This window comes from Cetorhinus maximus, chromosome 15 (genome assembly GCF_964194155.1).
Source record: "Cetorhinus maximus chromosome 15, sCetMax3.hap1.1, whole genome shotgun sequence".
Classification (NCBI taxonomy): Eukaryota; Metazoa; Chordata; class Chondrichthyes; order Lamniformes; family Cetorhinidae; genus Cetorhinus; species Cetorhinus maximus.
The window spans coordinates 2,736,472-2,759,308 of NC_135893.1; the positions used below are offsets into that span (position 1 = coordinate 2,736,472).

The following is a 22,837-nucleotide window of genomic DNA, read 5'->3' on the forward strand; positions in this document are numbered from 1 at the left end:
TGAATACATTCAAGGCCGAGTTAGACAGATTGTTTTACTGACAGGGTAGTTATGGGGAACAAAAGTGGAATTAAGTTCACAATCAAACCTGCCATGATCTTATTGAATGGTGGAACCAGCTTGATGGGCTGAATGGCCTCTGTTTCTTCTGATTGAATGTACCATTTCACCTCTTTTACTTGTGTTTTTCAGGCTAGTTTAGCTGCCAATAGACAGGGATCATCACCTAATGGGAATGTGTCACAGCAGCCGGTTTCTTCACAGACAACTGTGAGTAACAAGAAATGCAGAAGCTCTGATTTGTAGACAATGCTCTTTATTTACACAGAAGGTCACAGCTCACTGACAATTATCAGATGTGCAGGAGTAAGTAAGTCAAGACTGAAACGCTCTCCGCCAGTGCTAACTGGCAGTTTCAATCCGAGATCCACCATTGAATAGTATTTTTAGAAAAAGCCTTTGTCACGTGAACTCAATTAGAAAGAAAATCTTAAATTGTGGAACAGGTCAAGCCATTGATAAAAGACGTGTTAATTATGTTGTCCCACTAACTTACAATCTACAGCAGAGAAACAGGCCATTAGGGTCACCTGGCCTCTCCCAGAAGGAAAAACCAGTAAAAACTGGGAACTAAGAGTACTGGTCCGAACTTTTTTCCCTTCTGGGCTGCCGGTATTAATGCTCCATATGAACCACCTTCCATCCCTCTTCATCTCACCCTATCTGCATATCCCATCAGTAATGAGTCAAAATGCAATTGGAATCTCTTCATAATGACTGGTGGCAGTAGTTCTGTAGGAAATGGAGTGGTCCAAATGCAGAGTGACGGCAGTAATTCTGACATGCCACTGTTCCTGCTCATGATAGTGGTGATCCAGGGAAGAACTTCAGTCACTGCATGTGCTCAACAAAGTCTTCCAGTCACTTGATTTCACTCCTGAATACTGTGGTAGTCGGTAGAAATCCCACCTCAGTGGGTGGAGGGAAAAGAGAATTTGGAACTGTCAACTCCAAGGTCAAGGACTGGATGACAGTAGCTGAGAAGCTGATCATGTTGTTAAGATGTAACATGATTCACTGTGATGCATGAATCTTAGAAAAATGTGACATTTTTGCATGTACAGTGCTGGCCACTGGTAATTTCAATAGGATCTGGGGCTCCTTTTGTGACCTGTCTGCCCCTCTATGGACCTCCAGTGTTCCTTGCAGTGCCTCCACTACAACACTTGCATCATGAACTTTGTTTCTTCATAAAGGTGATTCATTAATGGTTAGGGGGTGAAAGTGATTACCAGCATTTTGTCATTTTTACTCTAACTCTACATTTCAAATGAATAACTGAATATGTTTACAGAATCAAATGGTTTCTAACTATCAATCAAGGCTGGGACTGTATTTGAATTGTTTTCAGAGTTGATGTCACTGGGATTGTGTCAGTTAATAATCTGGATGTTCAGAGTTGGAATATAAAATGACCATCAGTTGCCACATTCACCCTATGAGCTCAAACCTGGTGACTTTAGGTCAGCCAAAACTCTGCTGCCTGTGTCTAGTCTTTCACAAAGTCCCGTTCACTTCTCACCCGTGCTCACTGACCTACACTGGCTCCCGGTCACGCAACGGCTGGATTTTGAAATTCTCATCCTTGTTTTCAAACCCCTCCAGGCCCTCGCACCAGCCTGCCTATCCCTGTAATGTCCTCCAGCCCCACAGCCGCCTGAGATCTCTGCGCTCCAATTCTGGAATCACACATCCCCGATTTTAATCGCTCCACCAATAGCAGCTGTGCCTTCAGTGGCTGAGGTCCCAAGCTCTGGAATTCCCTCCCTACATCCGTCTGTCCCTCTACCTCGCTTCCCTCCTTTAAGACACTCTTTAAAGCTTACCTCTTGGACTAAGCTTTTGGTTGCCTGACCTAATATCTCCTTATGTGTCTGGATGTCAAATTTTGTTTTGTAATGCTCCTGTGACGCACCGTGGGAGGCTTGATTACATTAAAGGTGCTAGATAAATACTAGAGATAAAAACAAAAAACTACGTGAGGACTCGAAACGTCAACTCTTTTCTTCTCCGCCGATGCTGCCAGACCTGCTGAGTTTTTCCAGGTAATTCTGTTTTTGTTTTAGATAAATACTAGTTGCTGCTGTTGTTGTTATGCAGGAGCTGTGACTTCCATTTCTAACTTTTCACAACCATCTCTCGATTTATTTCTCTGGCTGGAATACGCAGAGATGTGATATTTTTGTTGACTTTTTTTCACATTATCACCTCCCACCATTAAATACCACCCACTGTCCTCCCCACCCCTCCGGCCAAACCTTGCACATTGAAGAGTTGCACTTGTTGCAAAAACATGTGTGGGAGCCTATTCTACACAATAGGATTGTAGCCCATCCTTTGAGGAGAGCAGGTTAGTGAACATTCCTGGCTTAGCCTCCCATTCACCAGGCTTCTTTCATGAAATATTTTCGCAGCTCTCCAGATCAAATTGTGGTTAAGTGTGGAGCTGGGCTATACACAGAGTATGGTGATGGTTCATCAAAGACCGATCTCAAGGCAGGGGTAGAGACACTGCAGTTGAACTGGAGAGGAGACCAGGATTTTCACATTGTTAGTATTCAGTCCAAAAGTGGATGTGGAATCAGGACACAATGACATGAGAACACTCTCTGCCCAGGATGTCACAGGGAACAGCCACTGAGCTAACAGCTTCAGGAGAGGCTGGAGGAAATATTTTGATTTGTTTTTCTCATAAAGCCACTTTTATTTTTTCAGCGCGGGTGTGGAGATGGGAATATAGATGCGAACTTTGCTGGAAAATTTCCTCGGGGATTTTTCCAATCCACCCACTCCTCCCCCAAACATGTCAGCAGAGATTCAGGACAAAGCGCTTAAAGAATTGTTTCCCCTGACTTTCTGCTGAAGCGAATGGCAGGAGGAGGGGAGAATGCACCCTGGAAAATCTCAAGTCATTTGCAAACAAGAGCTTTGAGTCAGGAGCCAACGGAAGGTCTAATTAAAGTTTGAATTTGCATTTGTAGTGGTTGTTCTTGAAGCCCTGCAATTGAATTCTGTTTGCCATTAAAATGTTAATGGAAAGCATCTTTGTTTCTTTGATTTAGATTAACCTTGCTACATCCCCTGCTGCTGCTCAGTTGATCAGTCGTGCTCAAAGTGTTAACTCTGCAGCTGCCACAGGTATTGCTCAGCAGGCAGTTCTACTGGGAAACTCCACAAGCCCGGCTCTAACCGCCAGCCAGGCACAGATGTACCTCCGGGCTCAGATGGTAAGCAGCAACCTGGTGCGTACTTTAAGAAGTATTGTACTTATAATACAATGTCAAACACGTATCATCTTTATGGACGGCACATGTGGTCTCAGGATAAGTGGTGATTAATCACTGGCTGATGACACAAGGTCATTCCCTTTGAAGATTAACTTGGCAAACGTATAATTCAGACGTTATCTATAACCTTTGATCCTTTATGGCCATGCTGTAGGGAGCCGATTAATATTCTTCCCAATTATATTCCAGCCTGAGCATTTTTATTTCCTGCCGTGGGCTCTGAGGAGACATTTATCAGGGAAGCAAGTCTGTGAAGAATAATTCAAAGCCTGATTTGAGCTGAATGTTCATTTGGGATCTCATGAGTAATCTGGCCCTGAGACAAACTCAGCCTTGTCCAGCTGGTTAGCTCATGATAATTACAAAAGCACATTAATTGGTTAATATGGTAACTAGCTAATTTACTTCGTCTAGTTAATAGGAAATCTGAGACAGTTATAGATAGTAGGCCCTAGCCAGAAGGTCAGATGTAACGAGGTGCACTTCGTATTGCTGCCTTGTTTAAAATAATGCAAAAATGGCATGACCAAAACTGGCAATAACGTGGTGCCCAGCCCAGTATCCACTTGTAGTAATGTATCTACCCATCCACTAACTGCCCGCCCCATCTCTCCTAAAGGTGTGACTCGTTGCTGAGTTAAGGTTCCAAGAATATTAATCACCGAACAGCACCACTCCCAAGTGGGCATTATTTGGATGTGAGCCTCGTCATGTGTTTGGGATGTCAGCCCCATACTCCCCACCCCACCCCCTCGCTAACATCTGCACATATTTATCTCCAGCAAGGGCTCCTGAATCACCTTTGCTGATTATTACCTTCCCTAATTCCGGAACGCTCAGGTCTATTGGAGGAGCACCCTGACCACTGTCCCAGCTGAGCTAATGGACACAGATTTGAATCTGGGATTTTCCTGCTGTATACAGTTCAGTAACTGTTGGCTGGATAAACCTGCTAGCCTGTGAAGCCTGCACTGAACCCATGCAGTCAAATGACCATTGGAAACCCCACCAAAGCACACCGAGCAGAAGCTGTTAGATTCCATCCACATTTTGTGCTCAGCTAGTTGTTCCCAGCTGGTGAAATGTCTGTCATCACTGGTGACCCACGTTTGAAAGAGTTTCCCCTCTATGACAGGCTCACACCTGGTACCTGGCCACACGAATAGAGCAGAACAGGAGCAGGGCTCAGAGGGTGCACTTGTCAGGGAGTCGCAGGTGAGTGTATGTAAAGATACACTCCCTACAATGAGGGTCCAAACATGTAGCTGCCCCTCGTGATCTAACCCAGCCAATCTCCATCGAGGACACCTCAAACTCCTTTGCCTCTCCTCCTCAGCTGGTTGAAGAAACCCACTGTTTTTCCCAAGAACACTGTTCTGTCCAGATGGATTCCATTTATTGTTAATGATATTTAAATGGTGTTGGTCAATTTGGAATCTGTAAGAATCGGTGAGAGTGTCAATGTTGAGTCTACTCATGTATTTTTGAATTGGAGCCCAGGTGAATGTTTTGTTGCTCAGATCTTGGTTCCACTAAAAGCTGCATGGCTTCAGTCTTCACTGCCTTTTCTGTTGCTGCCGATGACATCATTGCATTGGGGGCATCTTCCAGTCCCTGGTCTTTCCAACTGCTGATCCGCCAGGAGAGCCCAGCTCCCGCTGCTGATCAACCAGGAGAGCCCAGCTCCCGCTGCTGATCAACCAGGAGAGCCCAGCTCCCGCTGCTGATCCGCCAGGAGAGTCTAGCTCCTGCTGCTGATCCACCAGGAGAGTCCAGCTCCCGCTGCTGATCCACCAGGAGAGTCCAGCTCCCGCTGCTGATCCACCAGGAGAGTCCAGCTCCCGCTGCTGATCCACCAGGAGAGTCCAGCTCCCGCTGCTGATCCACCAGGAGAGTCTAGCTCCTGCTGCTGATCCGCCAGGAGAGTCTAGCTCCTGCTGCTGATCCGCCAGGAGAGTCCAGCTCTCGCTGCTGATCAACCAGGAGAGTCTAGCTCCCGCTGCTGATCAACCAGGAGAGTCTAGCTCCCGCTGCTGATCAACCAGGAGAGTCCAGCTCCTGCTGCTGATCCGCCAGGAGAGTTTAGCTCCCGCTGCTGATCAACCAGGAGAGTCTAGCTCCCGCTGCTGATCCACCAGGAGAGTCTAGCTCCTGCTGCTGATCCGCCAGGAGAGTTTAGCTCCCGCTGCTGATCAACCAGGAGAGTCCAGCTCCTGCTGCTGATCCACCAGGAGAGTCTAGCTCCTGCTGCTGATCCACCAAGAGAGTCTAGCTCCTGCTGCTGATCCACCAGGAGAGTCTAGCTCCTGCTGCTGATCCACCAGGAGAGCCCAGTTCCCGCTGCTGATCAACCAGGAGAGTCCAGCTCCCGCTGCTGATCCACCAGGAGAGTTTAGCTCCTGCTGCTGATCAACCAGGAGAGTCTAGCTCCTGCTGCTGATCAACCAGGAGAGTCCAGCTCCCACTGCTGATCAACCAGGAGAGTCTAGTTCCTGCTGCTGATCCGCCAGGAGAGTCTAGCGCCTGCTGCTGATCCACCAGGAGAGTCTAGCTCCTGCTGCTGATCTACCAGGAGAGTCTAGCTCCCTCTGCTGATCAACCAGGAGAGTCCAGCTCCCGCTGCTGATCCACCAGGAGGGTCCAGCTCCCGCTGCTGATCCGCCAGGAGAGTCTAGTTCCCGCTGCTGATCCACCAGGAGAGTCTAGCTCCCACTGCTGATCCACCAGGAGAGTCCAGTTCCCGCTGCTGATCCACCAGGAGAGTCCAGCTCCCGCTGCTGATCCGCCAGGAGAGTCTAGTTCCCGCTGCTGATCCACCAGGAGAGTCTAGCTCCCGCTGCTGATCCACCAGGAGAGCCCAGCTCCCGCTGCTGATCCGCTAGGAGAGTCCAGCTCCCGCTGCTGATCTACCAGGAGAGTCTAGCTCCCGCTGCTGATCCACCAGGAGAGTCTAGCTGCAACTGTTGATTGCTTCGTTGCTAATGAGAGGAAATATGATCTCGAAAAATGATTTCATATAAAGATGAAAAGGCAATTTCTGATTTTTCTCTCCTCCTCTCCCTGATTAGTTTAATTCCCTCGCTAGGATATTGTCGTCATCCTTTGGTACCACATCCAAGTGACTATTATTCATGCGCAGGCAGTAATGATGAGAGGCAATGCCAAAGCAGAGTGTTGCAGTCCTCTCCTCTCCCAGTCCATATTTATGTCTGTGATAACCACAAGGATCAGAAGCGGGAAACCTGGCCCATTGTCTTTTCCCTAACTCAGCCGCTGCAGCCAATCACGGCGTCTGTACCGTTGCTCCAATGGAAAGCGTCCTTAAGAAATAACGGCCGATGACTTCCGTGACTCTTGCAAACAGGTTGAAGTATAACAATCTGAGCTCCTGCCCTCGCTCCACCCACTCCTGCAGTCTCCTCAGGGACCTGTCTGGAATCGGAGCACAGGGTCATTCGAATGATCAGGATGTGTGATAACGCCACACAGATGCCTGACCCATCGAGCCATGGAATCTCAGACCTGCACCCAACATGTCTTAGAGAGGGAACGTAAACCTTTTAACTTGAACCAAAGCATGGTTGCAGCACAGAAGGCAGCCATTTGACCCACCCTCTCTGCGCTGGTTCTCTGCAAGAGTAATTCACCTAATCCCACTCCCCTGCAATTTTCTTTTCTCTTCAAGTATTGATCCAATTCTCTTTTGAAAGCCATGATTGAATCCGCCTCCACCACACTCTCAGGCAGTGCATCCTAGATCCTAACTGCTCACCGTATTGGTGGGGGGAGGGAAGTTTTGCCTCATGTCGCCATTGCTTCCTTTGCAGTCATCTTAAACCTGTGCTCTCTGGCTCTTGAGCCTTCCACCAATGGGAACAGTTTCTCCCTTTCTACTCTGTACAGACCACTCATGATTTTGCACACCTCTATCAAACCTTCTCTCAATCTCCTCTTCTCCAAGGAAAACAGCCCCAGCTTCTCCAATCAATCAGTTGTAGGAAGGGAATTTGACATTCCCACAGGGAATGTTTGCTGAACCATTAGAAAGTAGACCCACAACAGAACCCAGGTCTGGATAGAAAAGGTGGGATAATGAATTTCCCACCACATTCCACCCCCCACCCCAATATTGGATATTAGGTGTTGAATTAAGTGGTTTCCTGATAATGGTTCCTCTCAATTCCAATTTACCACGACAACTCTACAAGAATTCTCTCTAACCCCACCCTCCACCAGTCCCAGTTTCTAATTAGTTCTTTAAAACTCTTTTTCTGTGCATTGATTCTGGCCCCAGTAAGCAGACAGTTAAGGTCACAACCTGCTTCACGCACACTATCGATTGATAAGTGTCTGTGCTTCATTTGGTAGTATTTCTCCACTTGCTGGTACTGGTTACATTAAGGAGAGAGTGGGGAGCAGGTGTCGGGCAAATAGATTCACGGCCCTCTTGGGTAAAGAAGGAAAAAAAAACTCAGCCTGGCTCATAAACCTTACATGTCTGCACTGGAGCGTGTGCATGTTTGCATACTGGTTGATAACAGGATGAAGTGTGACAGTAATGCTAGCTCCAGCTTTGCTCCAGCGGTCCCAAACACTCAGGTTACACTTGAAGAGCCACACGGGCGAGGTACCAGAGATCACTTAGTGCTTGCGGGAGTTGGTTGCTGTAGAACTGCAACAACAACTTGCATTCACACAGCACCTTTAATAGAGTAACAAGTCCCAAGGTGCTTCACAGGAGTGTTATCCAACAGAGTTTGATGTCAAGCCACTGGCGGAGGTATTAGGCCAGATGGCCAAAAGCTTGGTCAAGGAAATGGGTTTTAAGGAGTGTCTTAAAGGAGGAAAGTGAGATAGAGAGGCGGAGCGGTGTAGGGAGGGAATTCCAGAGCTCGGGACCTCAGCCACTGATGGCACAGCCGCCAATGGTGGAGCGATTAAAATCGGGGCAGCTCAAGAGGCCAGAACTAGATGTGTGCAGAGATTTCAGTGGGTTGTGAGGCCGGAGGAGATTACCCACATGGGGAGGTTGGGGCCATGGAGAGATTTGAAAACAAGGATAAGAGTTTTAAAATCAAGGCATTGCTTAACCGGGAGCCAGTGTAGGTCAGCAAGCACGGGGTCATGAATGAGCAGGATTGGGTTCGAGTTAGGACTTGGGCAGCAGAGTTTTGGATGGCCTCAATTTTCCAGAGAGTAGAATATGTGAGGCCAGGAGGGACGGTCAGGTCTGGAGGTAACAAAGGTATGGATGAGGATTTCAGCAGCGGATGAGCTGAGTTGGGGCTGATTGATGTTACAGAGGTGGAAATACATGTTTTTAGTGGCGGCATGGGTATGTGACCAGAAGCTCATCTCAGGGTCAAATATGACACCAGTGTTGTGAATTACATCCCAGAGACGGGGCCTGTAGAATAACAAGTCATTTCCTTGAGGAGAGAAGCTGAGAACATTGGCATTAAATTGTTAAAAATGGAGAAAGCAGATTTGCTACTAATGTAGCAGCTAACTAAATTTAATCTTCCATTCACACCGCCTCCAACTCAAATCTAAATATTCCGACATCACACTGCGCACCAATGAGACGCATCAACTACCGAACATCAAAACTGCCTATAAATATCTGGGCGACATTCAGAATCTCTGGAGTTTTGCACCACCTGTGCTTCCTCAGACGTAGCCTGAGTACAGTCCAGAATCGGCAGGTTACTAAAGCAGCAGTTGGCAACACCAAGCCCTGGTCTGATTGTCCAAGCCCTCACTGCTTCAATGCATTGATGGCTCCTATTGTGGCCTGTCACTGGAATTCCACTCGGTCTCCTCCAGCCACCATCTTGATTGGTTTTATTTCGATGGCTTGTGCTTCTGTGTTGCTTTTTATAATTTGTGCTGAGGGAGGTGGATGAAACCTCTTTAATTGATTGGTTCAAATGCCTTCCTTGCTCTTCTTAAAAAAAAATCCTAGAAAAAAACAAAAACCAATAGTGGATGTTTATTATGGGGGTGGGAGAGTAAAGGAAATCTTATTTCCATGTATTTGCACATTGCAGCTAGGTGATCTTATTGAGAACTCATGTTGAATTATGAGATGGGTTTACACGCGCGCACACTAACTCACCTCCTGACTCCCCAAAGCCTGTCCACCATCTACAAGGCACAAGTCAGGAGTGTGATGGGATACTCTCCACTTGCCTGGATGAGGGCAACTCCCACAACATTCAAGAAGCTCAACATCATCTATGGCAAAGCAGCCCCGCTTGATTGGCACCCGATCCACAAACATTCACTCCCTCCACCCCCGACGCACAGTAGCAGCAGTGTGTGTACCATCTACAAGATGCACTGCAGGAATTCACCAAGGCTCCTACAGCACCTTCTAAACCCATGACCACTACCATCTAGAAGGACAAGGGCAGCAGATACATGGGAACACCACCACCTGGAAGTTCCCCTCCAAGCCACTCACCATCCTGACTTGGAAATATATCACCGTTCCTTCACTGTCGCTGGGTCAAAATCCTGGAACTCACTTCCTAACAGCACTGTGGGTGTACCTACACCACATGGACTGCAGCGGTTCAAGAAGGCAGCTCACCACCACCTCCTCATGAGGAACTAGGGATGGGCAATAAATACTGTACACAATAAAGTGAAACAATACCGTGCATTGCAAAAACTGGCTGCATACAACAACAACATTTTAAAAGGAACTTTGCTCCTCTGCTGTAACTTGTATGGGTCCCCCTGTTAACTACAATTAAATACCAGTAAGCAGCCCACATCCCATGAATGAATAAAACAAACCACACACCCGCATGCACCTGCGTGTGCACACGCACCTCTGTACACACGTGTGCACACACTTCCACACACATGCACGCGCAAACACGTGTGAATGTGGAGCACTGACAGGCCGGAATCGGCAGTGATGCCTCCCATGCTTAGGAATACATAAGAACATACGAACCAGGGGTGTGAGTGGCCCACTTGGCTCCTCGAGCCATCACTCAGTGACCCGGCTCACTTGCATGACAACCAGCTGCTTGGCTGAGGGTCAATAGCATCAGTGGAACAATTCCTCAACATGAGTTAGCATCTTCAGTGAGGAGCGGGAACAATCGATTCAAGGTGAGAGGGGCTGCATTGTGAGGGTGCTTAACTAAATACCAAAATGTTTCTTGGCCACCCACTATCGGCTCAATTCAGCTCTGAGAAGCAGCAGAGCTTCAGGTACCATCCACCTCCTCTCCAGTTCAGCTAGTTGTGTGCCCTGTTGTCTACAAGGTAAGACTGTGTTAGCCATCTGACAAACTCTGTTCTTTTCTGCCCAAGGCACCTTTTGGTAAGGTAAAAGGCAACACATTTCATGTAATTTTCAGGCACAGCAAAGTAACCTTGTGCAAGTAGCTAGGACCCTAGGACGTGCTGTTCCTTTATCCCCTCAGCTCATTTTCACGCCCACTGCCACAGTCGCTGCTGTACAGCCCGAGGTCACCGTCTCTTCAGCGAACCAGCAATCAGCTGCTGCACAGGTCAGTTCACAACCACCACCGCTCGGTACTTTTTAAAGCAGGTTTTGGAATCGTGCGCTAAGTGTTTTAGGACTGTTTTCAGGAGAGAGTTACCAACAGACCAGGGGAAAGTCTGCCTCAAAGCCGTGCGATTTAATGTGTTATAAATGTGATGAGATTGCCCTGCCTTGATGGTGAATGACCACTGCCCAGAACATTTTAGAATGATTTGTTCCTGAGATGTGGGTGATACCGCAAAGGCTGCATTTTATTTGCCTGGCCCCTCGAGCGATTGCTTTATAACTTGGCTGTGAATTCTGGCTCAGAGAATAGCACTCTTGCCCCGGAGTCAGAAGGGTCCACACCCCATTCCTGAGATTTTTTCCCATAGTCCAGGCTGACACTCCGTTCATTCAGACGAGTCGTTAAACTGAGGCCCTGTTGTCCTGTCAAGTGGAGGGAAAAAATGTCGTGATGCTACTTTGAAGAAGATCGATGGGTGTGAACACTCGATCTGGACAATATCAGACTCCTTTCATTAAACGTATCTACGGGGATTCCTGGACTAATCTTTCTGAGCATCTTCAGTGAGATCTTTGAGATCAGTCACTACAATTAATTTTTCTAACGCACGGGCCTAACAGTGAGGCACAGTGTGGTAATATCACTGAACTAGTGATCTAGAGGCCTTGAGGGCACAGGTTTAAATCCCAGCACAGCAGCTGGTAGAATTCAAATTCCATTAATAAATCTGGAATTGAAGGCTAGTCTGAGTAATAATGACCATGAAGCTATAATCGATTGTTGTAAAAAAAAACCCATCAGGTTAACTAATGTCCTTTAGGGAAGGAAATCTGTCAACCTTACCTGGTCTGGATGGACAATAAATGCTGGTCTAGCCAACGACGCCCACATCCTATGAACAAATAGGAAAGGATTTTTTTTTCTAACTTGCATTGATAACTACCAGCTCTCCGGCAGCAGTAACCCGCTGACCATCCAGAATGGGAGCCTTGGCTGCTTTCTGTCCCTTTCTTAATTCAGAGACACTGAAGCCATCTGCATGCAGGCTGAACTCTTCATCAAAGAGGCAGCATTTAAGGAGCTTCTTAAGGGAAGAAAGCGAGGTAGAGAGATGGAGATGTTGAAGGAGGGAACTCCAGAAGCTTTAAATCCTTAGCAGCCGAAGGCACAGCTACCAAATGTGAACCAATTGATAAATAGTGAAAAATTGTTTCCATTGTTTAGCAAACCAGTAACAAAGGAACAGAGATTCTGGATTAACATTGACAAGAATCAAGAGCAAAGTTGGAAGAGAGCTTTTTATACCCCTTTACTAGAATTTTCAACCACCCATGATGATTGAGACAGGCAATTATATCATTAAATAATGATTTATACAGGCCGAATACTAAAGGTTATGGGATTCGAGTAGGTTGCTGCAATTGTAGAGCTAGCAATGGCGCAGAAATGACGGGCCAAACAGACGCCTGGAAGGTACCGGGCAGGCCTTGGTCTGTGGTAAGTACCATGTATACGGTTGCACAATAAAACAAAATGATACCGTGCATGGCAAAAACTGGCTGCACACAACGACAAAATTTTAATAGGAACTTTGCTCCTGTGCTGTAACTTCTGTTAACTACAATTAAATATCATTAAAAGCAGCCATTATTTGAGATTCTGCTGCTAAGGCTGCTGTATTCCTCCAAGTAAGGGCTACGTATTCCATCACACTTCTATCTCGAGCTGTTGGAGAGACTTCTAAGGTGCAGGTTACACAGTCTCCACTCTGCTCTCAAAGTGTGGCTGGTATGGCTGATGATTCTGGGACGTGGTAAACCCGAGGATGTTGATGGTGGTCATCCCAATGGCGATGGTGCGGTCAAAGGGGACAGGGTCTTTTCTTATTGGAGATGATTGTTATTTGGTCCTTAATGTGGCACACACGTTGCCTCCCACTTGTCAGCCCAGACCTGCGTTTTGTTGTGATCCTCCCTGTCCAATGGAGATCTGAACCTTGCTGCCTGTCTCGGGTTCGATCCCCAGACTCGGCTTATCATTTGACTTTAGACGGAGGGGAAAAGGGTTAACGAGGCTGAAATGCCGAGGTGTACCTGCCCCTGATCTCTATCACTGACCCTGTCAAAGCTTGCAGGGTCAGGCGGGGGGTCATCTGCTTTACCTGGCCGGTAAAGAGTGTCTCGTGACTCTGTCCGCAGAGGAGCAGGAATTCTCTTGGATTTGTTTATTACACCGTATTTCCAGCACAGACACAGGACGTTGGACCCAGCTGGTCCATGGCAGTGTTCATGCTCCACACAAGTCTCCTCCCACGCTAATTAATCTCACCCTATCAGCAGAACCTTCTATTCCTTTGTCCTGCATGTGTTTATCCAGCTTGCTCCTCAATGCATCCCTGCTATTTGCCTCAGCCACTCCCTGTGGTAGAGAGTTCCACATTCTTCCCCCTCTCTCGGTTAACTGGAGAGAGGCAGCCTCCCAGCAAGTGGGTTTTTTTTTTTTTTTTTTTTTTGTAAAAATATACTTTATTCATAAAAATCTTCAATCACATTCAAAACCATTTCAAAAACAACATTACAAGGGTACAATCCAGGTTAAACTTTTACAAAATGTATCACCAGGTGCATCAGTACAAACAATATTACAGTCATTTACAGCCTTTCATTTTGATCTGTACAGCCCGAGGGGCTCTAAACAGTTCCCAGTCTCTCGGTGCGCTGTGGTAGAAAGGTCTTAGACAGCGACCCTTCCCCATTGCGCCTTTGCGGCAGCTGCCCCAAGCTTTAGTGCGTCCCTCAGCACGTAGTCCTGGACTTTGGATTGTGCCAGTCCGCAACAATCGGTCGGGGACAACTCTTTGTGCTGGAAGACCAACAAGTTTCGGGCAGACCAAAGCGCGTCTTTCACCGAGTTGATGATCCTCCAGCTGCAGTTGATGTTTGTCTCGGTGTGTGTCCCTGGGAACAGACCGTAGAGCACAGAGTCCTGTGTCACAGAACTGCTCGGGATGAACCTCGACAGCAACCACTGCATCTCTCTCCAGACTTTCTTTGCAAAGGCACAATCCACAAGGAGGTGAACAACGGTCTCTTCCCCACCACAGCCACCTCGAGGGCATCGTGCAGAGGGGGTGAGACTCCTGGCGTGTAGGAAGGATCTGACGGGGAGGGCCTTTCTCACCACCAGCCAAGCTACGTCTTGGTGCTTGTTGGAAAGTTCTGGCGATGAGGCATTCTGCCAAATGACTTTGACAGTCTGCTCGGGGAACCATCCCACAGGGTCCACCCTCTCCTTATCCCTCAGGGCCTCTAGGACGTTACGTGCTGACCACTGCCTGATGGACTTGTGGTCAAAGGTGTTTTTCTGCATAAATTTTTCCACCAGGGACAGGTGGTACGGCACGGTCCAACTACTTGGAGCGTTCCGCGGCAGCGTGGCCAGACCCATCCTTCGCAACACCGGGGACAGGTAGAACCTCAGCACGTAGTGACACTTGGTGTTTGCGTACTGAGGGTCTACGCACCGCTTGATGCAGCCGCACACAAAGGTGGCCATCAGTATGAGGGCGATGTTGGGCACGTTTTTTCCCCCTTTATCTAGAGGCTTGTACATCGCGTCCCTGCAGACACGATCCATTTTCGACCTCCAGATAAAGCGGAAGATGGCTCGAGTGATCGCCATCGCGCAGGAGTGTGGAATGGGCCAGACCTGCGCCACGTACAGCAACAGCGAGAGTACCTCACACCTGATGACCAGGTTCTTACCCGCAATGGAGAGGGAGCGTCGCTCCCACATGCCCAGTTTCCTTTTCACCATAGCCACTCGCTCCTTCCAGTTTCTAACGCATGCCCCGGTCCCTCCGAACCATATCCCCAGCACCTTCAGGCCGTCAGCCCTGACAGTGAAGGGGACAAAGGATCGGTCAGCCCACTTCCCAAAGAACATGGCCTCGCTCTTCCCACGATTTACCTTGGCTCCCGAGGCCAGTTCGAACTGGTCGCAGACGTGCATCAGTCTGCGCACCGACAGCGGATCCGAGCAGAAGACGGCGACGTCGTCCATGTACAGGGAGGCTTTTACCTGAGTGCCTCCACTGCCTGGGATCGTCACTCCTCTTATGCCCGGATCCTTCCTGATGGACTCGGCAAAGGGTTCTATGCAGCACACAAAAAGGACAGGCGAGAGAGGGCAGCCCTGCCTGACTCCAGATTTAATCGGAAAGCTATCTGTTTCCCACCCATTGATTGAGACTGCGCTACTGATGTTAGTGTAGAGCAGTTGGATCCAATTTCGAATTCCCTCCCCAAACCCCATTTTGGAGAGCACATCCCCCATGTAGGTGTGCGATATTCTGTCAAAGGCCTTCTCCTGATCCAAGCTGATGAGGCAGGTATCCACACCCCTGTCCTGTACATAGGCAATCGTATCCCTGAGCAGCGCCAGGCTGTCAGAGATCTTCCTGCCTGGCACAGAGCAGGTCTGGTCAGGGTGAATCACCAATTCCAGAGTGGATTTGACCCGGTTGGCGATGACCTTGGACAGAATCTTATAGTCCATATTCAACAGTGAAATGGGTCGCCAATTTCTAATTTCCTCCCTTTCCCCCTTGTGCTTGTAGATGAGGGTGATGATGCCTTTCCTCATGGATTCTGACATGCTGCCGGCCAGGAGCATACTCTCGTACACTTCTAGCAGGTCTGGGCCGATCAAGTCCCACAGAGCCGAATACAACTCCGCCGGCAGGCCGTCGCTTCCGGGGGTTTTACTCTTCTCGAAGGACTCGAGGGCCTTAGTCAGTTCGTCAGGGGTTAGCGGTTTGTCTAGGCTCTCCCGAGTACTGTGGTCTAGGACCTCCGTGATAGAGGACAGGAAGGACTGGGAGGCCGTGCTGTCCGTGGGCTTCACGTCATACAGTCCGGCATAAAAGGATTTGCTGATCCTCAGAATGTCGGACCGTGATGACTTTACTGAGCCGTCTTCTTCCTTCAGGCTGCTGATCACAGAGCGCTCTCTGTGTACCTTTTGGAAGAAGAAACGTGAGCACGTCTCATCCTGCTCCACGGAGCGGACTCTGGAACGGAAGATGATCTTGGAGGCCTCCGAGGCAAAGTGCGAGGCTTGCTGGCCCTTCACCTCTTGGAGCTCCTCCTTGACATCGACCCCCATCGACTGCAGCCGGAGCAGATTCTGCATCTTTTCCTGGAGTCGGGACATTTCCCTCTGTTCCTTTCTAGCTTTCTGGGTGCCTTTGAGGATGAAAAACCTCTTGATGCTTCCCTTGATCACTTCCCACCAGTGTGTCAGGGACTCAAAGAGGGGTTTCACGGTTCTCCAACCTTTGTAATCCCTCTTGAGCTCCTCAATGTTCTCTGGGGTCAGCAGTTGCACATTTAGCTTCCATGCCCCCCTGCCCACCCTCAGGTCTTCCTCCAAGTGGCAGTCCGCCAGTAGGAGGCAGTGGTCAGAGAAGAACACCGGCTTGACCTCGGTGGATCTGACTGTGAATGCACGGGACACAAACAGGAAGTCTATCCTGGAACGAATGGACCCGTCTGGCCGCGACCAGGTGTATCTACGCTGCGCTCCGTCTGCAGGGTTGCTGAAGACGTCGTGCAGCTTGGCATCCTTAACTGTTTCCATCAGGGATCTGGACGTAGCGTCCAATCTGCTTCCGGCCCTGCCGGATCGTCCAGCCGCATCGATGATGCAGTTGAAGTCCCCGCCCAGAATGACCGGCCTGGAGGTCGCCAGCAGCAGTGGGAGCTGCTGAAAAACCTCCAGCCGCTCAGCCCCTTGTGCCGGGCCGTACACGTTAATTAACCGGAGTGGAGCGTTCTTGTACATTACGTCTGCTACCAGGAGTCGCCCGCCCACCACCTCCTTGACCTCGGAGACGGTGAAGTTGCCTCCCCGCAGCAGAATACCCAGGCCGGAGGAACGAGAGTCGTTTCCGCCCGACCAGATCGATGGCCCGTGGGACCACCATCGTGACCATTGCCTGTAGGAGCTGAGGTGCGGTATCGCACACTCCTGCAGAAACAACAGGTCAGCTTTGACCTTGGCTAGGTAGTCCAAGGTCGCAACACATCGCGTAGTAGATTTAATGCTACGCACATTTATGGATACAATCTTTAAACCCATATTAAAGCATTTATTCTCCTACCAAACCCACTGTCTCTGAGAGTCCCAGACCTTTAGTCTGCTCCTTCATACCCGTAGTGAGCTCAAATTCCTTCACTTTGGATGGGCTGAGGTAGATCTCCTTGGCCGTGTTCTGCTCCAGTGGCATCTGGAGGTTCACGTAGTGAGCGGATTTTGAGATGACCTTTGCTGGAGAAGCTTCTCCAAAACTCACCAGTGGGTTTAGTGCTGCAAAATCGATCAACCACATTGTGATGGCAAACCCAAGGATTGCACAGAGTTCAGACTCTATTGTCCATCCTGGGCACCTAAACATAGCCATGGCTTATGTAAATATACGGAGGATGTGCGTGCTCAGACCTGTGCTCGCAGTATATTGTAAATGGAATGGCTGAGAGTGGAGCTTTGCTCGAGTTCTGGCTCTGTGAGTAGCAGCCGGCAGGGGGGAGATAGTAAAATGCAAATGAATTCTGTAACTGCCAATCTGAGGTCCGATTTAAAAACGGTACCTTTAGCCTGTCCCGCCTGCCTCTTCTCACAACACATGGGACAGGCCTGCGCTGGGAAATGTAAGATAAAGCTGGCTGCAAACCAGAATGGAACAGAAATCGTTGGCGAGATTTCCGCCTTGGCTGCCTCCTGTGCTGCTGACTCTTATCCCTGTTCCAGGAGGAGACAGTGGGCGGGATTTTCCAGCGATCCCATCCTGCCATCGGGATGGTCCGGTCCGGCCAGAGGGCTGGGCCGCCGAGTCTCCCGTGGCACAGCAGGACCGGAAAATCCCAGCCAAGGTCTCAGCCGCTGGTGATAACGTCCCTGTTGGTAACCTCAGAACCACCTCGCTAAATAATAAAAACCAGCGTATTTGCAGCCCCTGCTGCTTCCCACTTGTAAAAATGGGATCCCGCCTAAGATGTACCGTCTCCATCTCCTGGGAAAATCCCATCAGACTCATGGTTATCGCCTTTGATAGTTTTGCACTTTTAAAATTTAAAATATTTCGTTTGACAATAGTTTCGAATTTACCCAATTTTTTTGAGTTAAAAAATCAAATCTTTCTTTTTCCGAATGTGGTTAATTTTAAGCGAGGATTTTATTTTGGCTGCTGTCCTTTAGGTTCTGCTAGAGATGTGCTGCGTAAACAGTCATGATTTCTGATGAATCCCCTTTGCAGGTGCAGAATTTAGCAATAAGAAGTCAACAGAATACAGCAGCAACAGTTCAGCCACAACTTCAAAGCGTCACTCTGAAAGCAACCGCCTCAGCTCAGCAGTCTCCATTTACCTCCCAGCCTAAACCTTTAGGCCCAGGCCCAGGCCCAGTGAGCGGCAGCAAAGGAGCCCAGCCTGAAAACATGGCAGAAAGTGGAAAGAAGGTTGAAATTGTCAGTTCATCCAGCACCGATACCAGGAGTGTCAGTGTGACCCACACAGCGACCCCTGTGACCACGCACCCTCTCATTACCACAGGTAAGGTTATGCCTTCAACCAGCAACAACTTCTATTTATATAGCCTTTAACTTTTTTTAATCCGTTTACAGGATGTGGGCATCGCTGGCTGGGTCAGCATTTATTGCCCGTTCCTAATTGCCCTTGAGAAGGTGGTGGTGAGCCGCCAAGTTGAACAGCTGCAGTTCATGTGGTATAGGTACACCCACAGTGCTGTTAGGGAGGGAGTTCCAGGATTTTGACCCAGTGACAGTGAAGGAACGGTGATATATTTCCAAGTCAGGATGGTGAGTGACTTGGAGGGGAACCTCCAGGTGGTGGTGTTCCCATGTGTCTGCTGTCCTTGTCCTTCCAGATGGTAGTGGCCGTGGGTTTGAAAGGTGCTGTCCAAGGAGCCTTGGTGAATTCCTGCAGTGCATCTTGTAGATGGTACACACTGCTGCTACTGTGTGTCGGTGGTGGAAGGAGTGAATGTTTGTGGATGTGGTGCCAATAAGGGGGCTGCTTTGTCCTGGACGGTGTCAGGCTTCTTGAGTGTTGTTTTATTAACAGGTCACAAATAAACAACAGCAATAGTTCAGGAGGAATTGCAACAGGAAAGAGGAATTGCAGCCCCATGTTGGGCATTTATTGTAGGAATCTTCCATCTTCACAAGTCAAGAGACAGGGCACAGTAACATTCAGGAAGATGTAACACTTAATAAAAGTGTCGATTGTTATTATCATATGTTCACTTGTAAATATATTCCTGGCTCCTTTACGAGAATATCATTGTAACATAGAACACTGGCCTACTGGGGTAGGGTACGGTAACTATTGTGGGCCATGTTTGATAAGTCACTAGGGCCAGATGGATTGTATCCGAGGCTGCTGAAGGAAGTCAGGGAGGAGATAGCAGATGCCCTGAGGATGATTTTCCAATCTTCCCTAGATACAGGGGAGGTACCGGAGGACTGGAGAAATGCAAACGTAGTTCCATTGTTTAAAAAGGGATCAAAGGAAATACCAAACAATTATAGGCCAGTTAGTCTTACATCGGTGGTGAGCAAATTAGTAGAATCAATCCTGAGAGATAGGATTAACTGTCATGTGGAAAGGCATGGACTAGTCAGGGATGGGCAGCATGGATTTGTTAAAGGAAGGTCTTGCCTCACAAATTTGATTGAATTCTTTGAGGAAGTGACAAGAAGGGTTGATGAAGGTAGTGCAGTGGATGTTGTGTACATGGATTTTAGCAAGGCATTTGACAAGGTCCCACATGGCAGATTGGCCAGGAAAGTAAAAGCCCATGGGATTCAGGGTAATGTGGCAAACTGGATAAAAGGTTGGCTTTGTAACAGGAAACAAAGGGCAATGGTCGATGGATGCCCTTGCGAATGGAAAGTTGTCTCAAGTGATGTTCCACAGGGCTCGGTGTTGGGACCCTTGCTGTTTGTGTTATATATTAACGATTTGGACGTGAACGTGGGGGGCACAATTGGGAAATTTGCAGTTGACACAAAGATTGGCCGAGTAGTGGATAGCGTAGAGGATAGCCATAACCTCCAAAATGATATAGATGGATTGGTGGAGTGGGCGGTAAAGTGGCAGATGGATTTTAGCATAGAGAAATGTGAAGTCATACACTTAGGGAGGTCAAACAGTTACCGGGATTACACAATAAATGGGAATATACTAAGGAGGGCTAGATGAAGTGAGAGATCTTGGCGTACAAGTACACAGGTCCCTGAAGGCAGCAGTTCAAGTAGACAAGGTTGTAAAGAAGGCATATGGAATGCTCTCCTTCACTGGCAGAGGTATAGAATATAAAAGAAAGGATATAATGTTGGAATTGTACAAAACACTGGTGAGGCCTCAACTGGAGTATTGTGTACAGTTCTGGTCACCACATTGCAGGAAGGACGTAATAGCTCTGGAGAGAGTGCAGAGGAGGTTTACAAGAATGTTGCCAGGGTTAGAAAAGTGTAGCTACGAGGAGAGATTGGATAGGTTGGGGTTATTTTCCTTAGAACAAAGAAGGCTGAGAGGTGGCTTGATTGAGGTGTACAAAATTATGAGGGGAATAGATAGAGTGGACAAGATAAAATTGTTTCCCTTGGTGGAGAATTCTAGAACCAGGGGACATAGATTCAAGATAAGTAGCAGAAGGTGTATGGGGGACATGAGGAAGAACATTTTTATGCAGAGGGTAGTGGATGTTTGGAATTCGCTGCCCAAGTTAGTGGTAGAGGCAGAAACTTTAAACTCTTTTAAAAAGTACCTGGATCTGCACCTAAAGTGCTGTAAGCTGCAGGGCTATGGGCCAGGAGCAGGAAGGTGGGATTAGAAAGGGCACCTGGGTGTCCTCGGGCTGGGATGGACAAGATGGGCCGAATGGCCTCCTTCTGTGCTGTAACTTCTCTATGGTTCAATGTTTGAAATTAATTCCTTTAGAAATTGAATGAGCTGTGATGTAAACATACTCACGATATAAACTTCTTCATACTCGTTCTGAAGTATTTAAGATGGATGTTTTATTGTAAACCTTTATAAAAAAGACAGGCATGCATTTAGATTGCAGCAATCACATCTAGAGGACATTGCAAAACACTTTACAGTCAGTGAAGTGCTTTTGAAATGTAATCACTGTTGTAATGTAGGAAATACAGCAGCTGATTTGGAAAAAGCAAGTTCTCACAAACAACAGTGCAATAATGACCAGATAACGAGATTATCATAAAGGATATACAGCACAGAAACGGGCTATTTGGCCCAACCAGTTAATGCCAGCATTTATATCACCCACAAATCTCCTCCCACCATCCTCATCTAACTCTTGTCATCGTAACCCCTCTGTTCCCTTCTCGCTCATTTGCTTGGCCAACTTCCCCTTAAATTCATCTACACTGTTCACCTCAACCACTCCCTGTGGTAGCGAGTTCCACATTCTCCCCACTCCCTTGGTCAAGAAGTTTCTCCTGAATTCCCTATTGGATTTCTTGGTGACTATCTTATATTGACTGCCTCTAATTATGCTCTTCCCCACAAGAGGAAACACTATCTCTCTATCCATTGTATCGAAACCTTCCATCATTGTAAAGATCTCTATCAGGTCACCCCTTAGCTTTCTTTTCCAAGAGAATAGAGACCCAGCCTGTCGATCCTTTCCTGATCTGTATACCCACAGGTTTCTGGTATCAGCTTTGTAAATCTTCCTTGTACCCTCTCCAGTGCCTCTACACCCTTTCTATAATATTGCATCCAGACTGTGCTCTGTACTTCAAGGGCAGAATGTTGGCAAAGGCGTGCGGGGTGGATCCGACATGCCGATGCGTAAAATGACGCGAGATGGCTTGGGCGTGGGTCCCGACGTCATCACACGTCATGTTGATATTTCATTCGGTGAGCACGCACCGGAGGTGGCTGAGCGCCTGCCCAACTGTCAACTGCCTATTAAGGCCATTAAAAAAGTAATTTACCTTATTAACAACGCTGCCCGTCCAACCTTAAGGCTGTCGGGCAGGCGGAGAGCCCAAGCGGCCTTCGCGTTTTTCAGGAAACATCATCCACGGGCGGGACGAGGTTTCCTGGAGCTTTTATAAAATAAATAAATACATTTTTTTGTACACTTCACAAACATGTCCCAGCTCACGTGACACTGTCGCACAAGGGGACATGTTTAAATAATTTTTTACTTTATTTTTTAAAAAACTTTTATGATCTACTTCATCTCCCTGAGGCAGTTCCGTGCCTCTCGGGGAGATTGCAGCACTCTTTCGCGCACAACAAGCGCAGGTCCCGACTCTCCCTCTCCCTCCTCCCACCTGCTGAGCACTACCGGCCGCGTGTTACACTGGGTGAGCTTTAATTGGGCTTCCCGCGTAAAGTGGCGGCGTGCAGCCAATCGCGGGTGGCGATCAGCTCCATTCCCACCCCCACCCGCCCGCCATGGGTAAGATTCTACCCCAAGTGTGGCGTAACCAAGGTTTGATACGAGTTTAGAGTAATTTCCCTATTTTCAACTCTAACCCTCTAGAAATAGTCTCTTGAAATTATAACTGATGTTTGGTTTGCTTGTTTTATGGCCCTTGTCAACCTAAGGAGTGGCAGGTTTTTTTTTTGCATTTGTATTCCCAGATTCCTTTGCTTCTCTAACCCATTTAGACCTTATTTTTCAAGAATTATGTGACCTCCATATCTTTCTCACCATAATGTAATAGCTCACACTTATCTGCACTGAAATGATGTTGATTGAGGGATAAATATTGGCCGGTATACTGGGGAGAACTCCTCTGTTCTTTGAAATAGTGCTAGGGGACCTCTTACGTCTGCCTAAAAGGGCAGAAGAGACCTTGGTTTAACGTCTCATCTGAAAGACAGCACCTCT

At 48.0% G+C, this 22,837-nt stretch overlaps 1 protein-coding gene across 2 annotated transcripts in view; it reads left to right on the plus strand.

Annotated features, from left to right (window-relative positions):
* Nucleotides 1–22,837, plus strand: part of phc2b (polyhomeotic homolog 2b (Drosophila)) — a 286,708-nt gene that overhangs the window by 188,329 nt on the left and 75,542 nt on the right. Inside the window, exons 5-8 of one of the 2 annotated variants that reach the window (XM_078557757.1) lie at nucleotides 193–270; nucleotides 3,123–3,287; nucleotides 10,727–10,879; nucleotides 18,198–18,492. In XM_078557757.1, the coding sequence (XP_078413883.1) occupies nucleotides 193–270; nucleotides 3,123–3,287; nucleotides 10,727–10,879; nucleotides 18,198–18,492 (691 nt within the window). The remainder of the gene's footprint in view (nucleotides 1–192; nucleotides 271–3,122; nucleotides 3,288–10,726; nucleotides 10,880–18,197; nucleotides 18,493–22,837) is intronic. The other variant, XM_078557758.1, reaches the window with a different exon arrangement.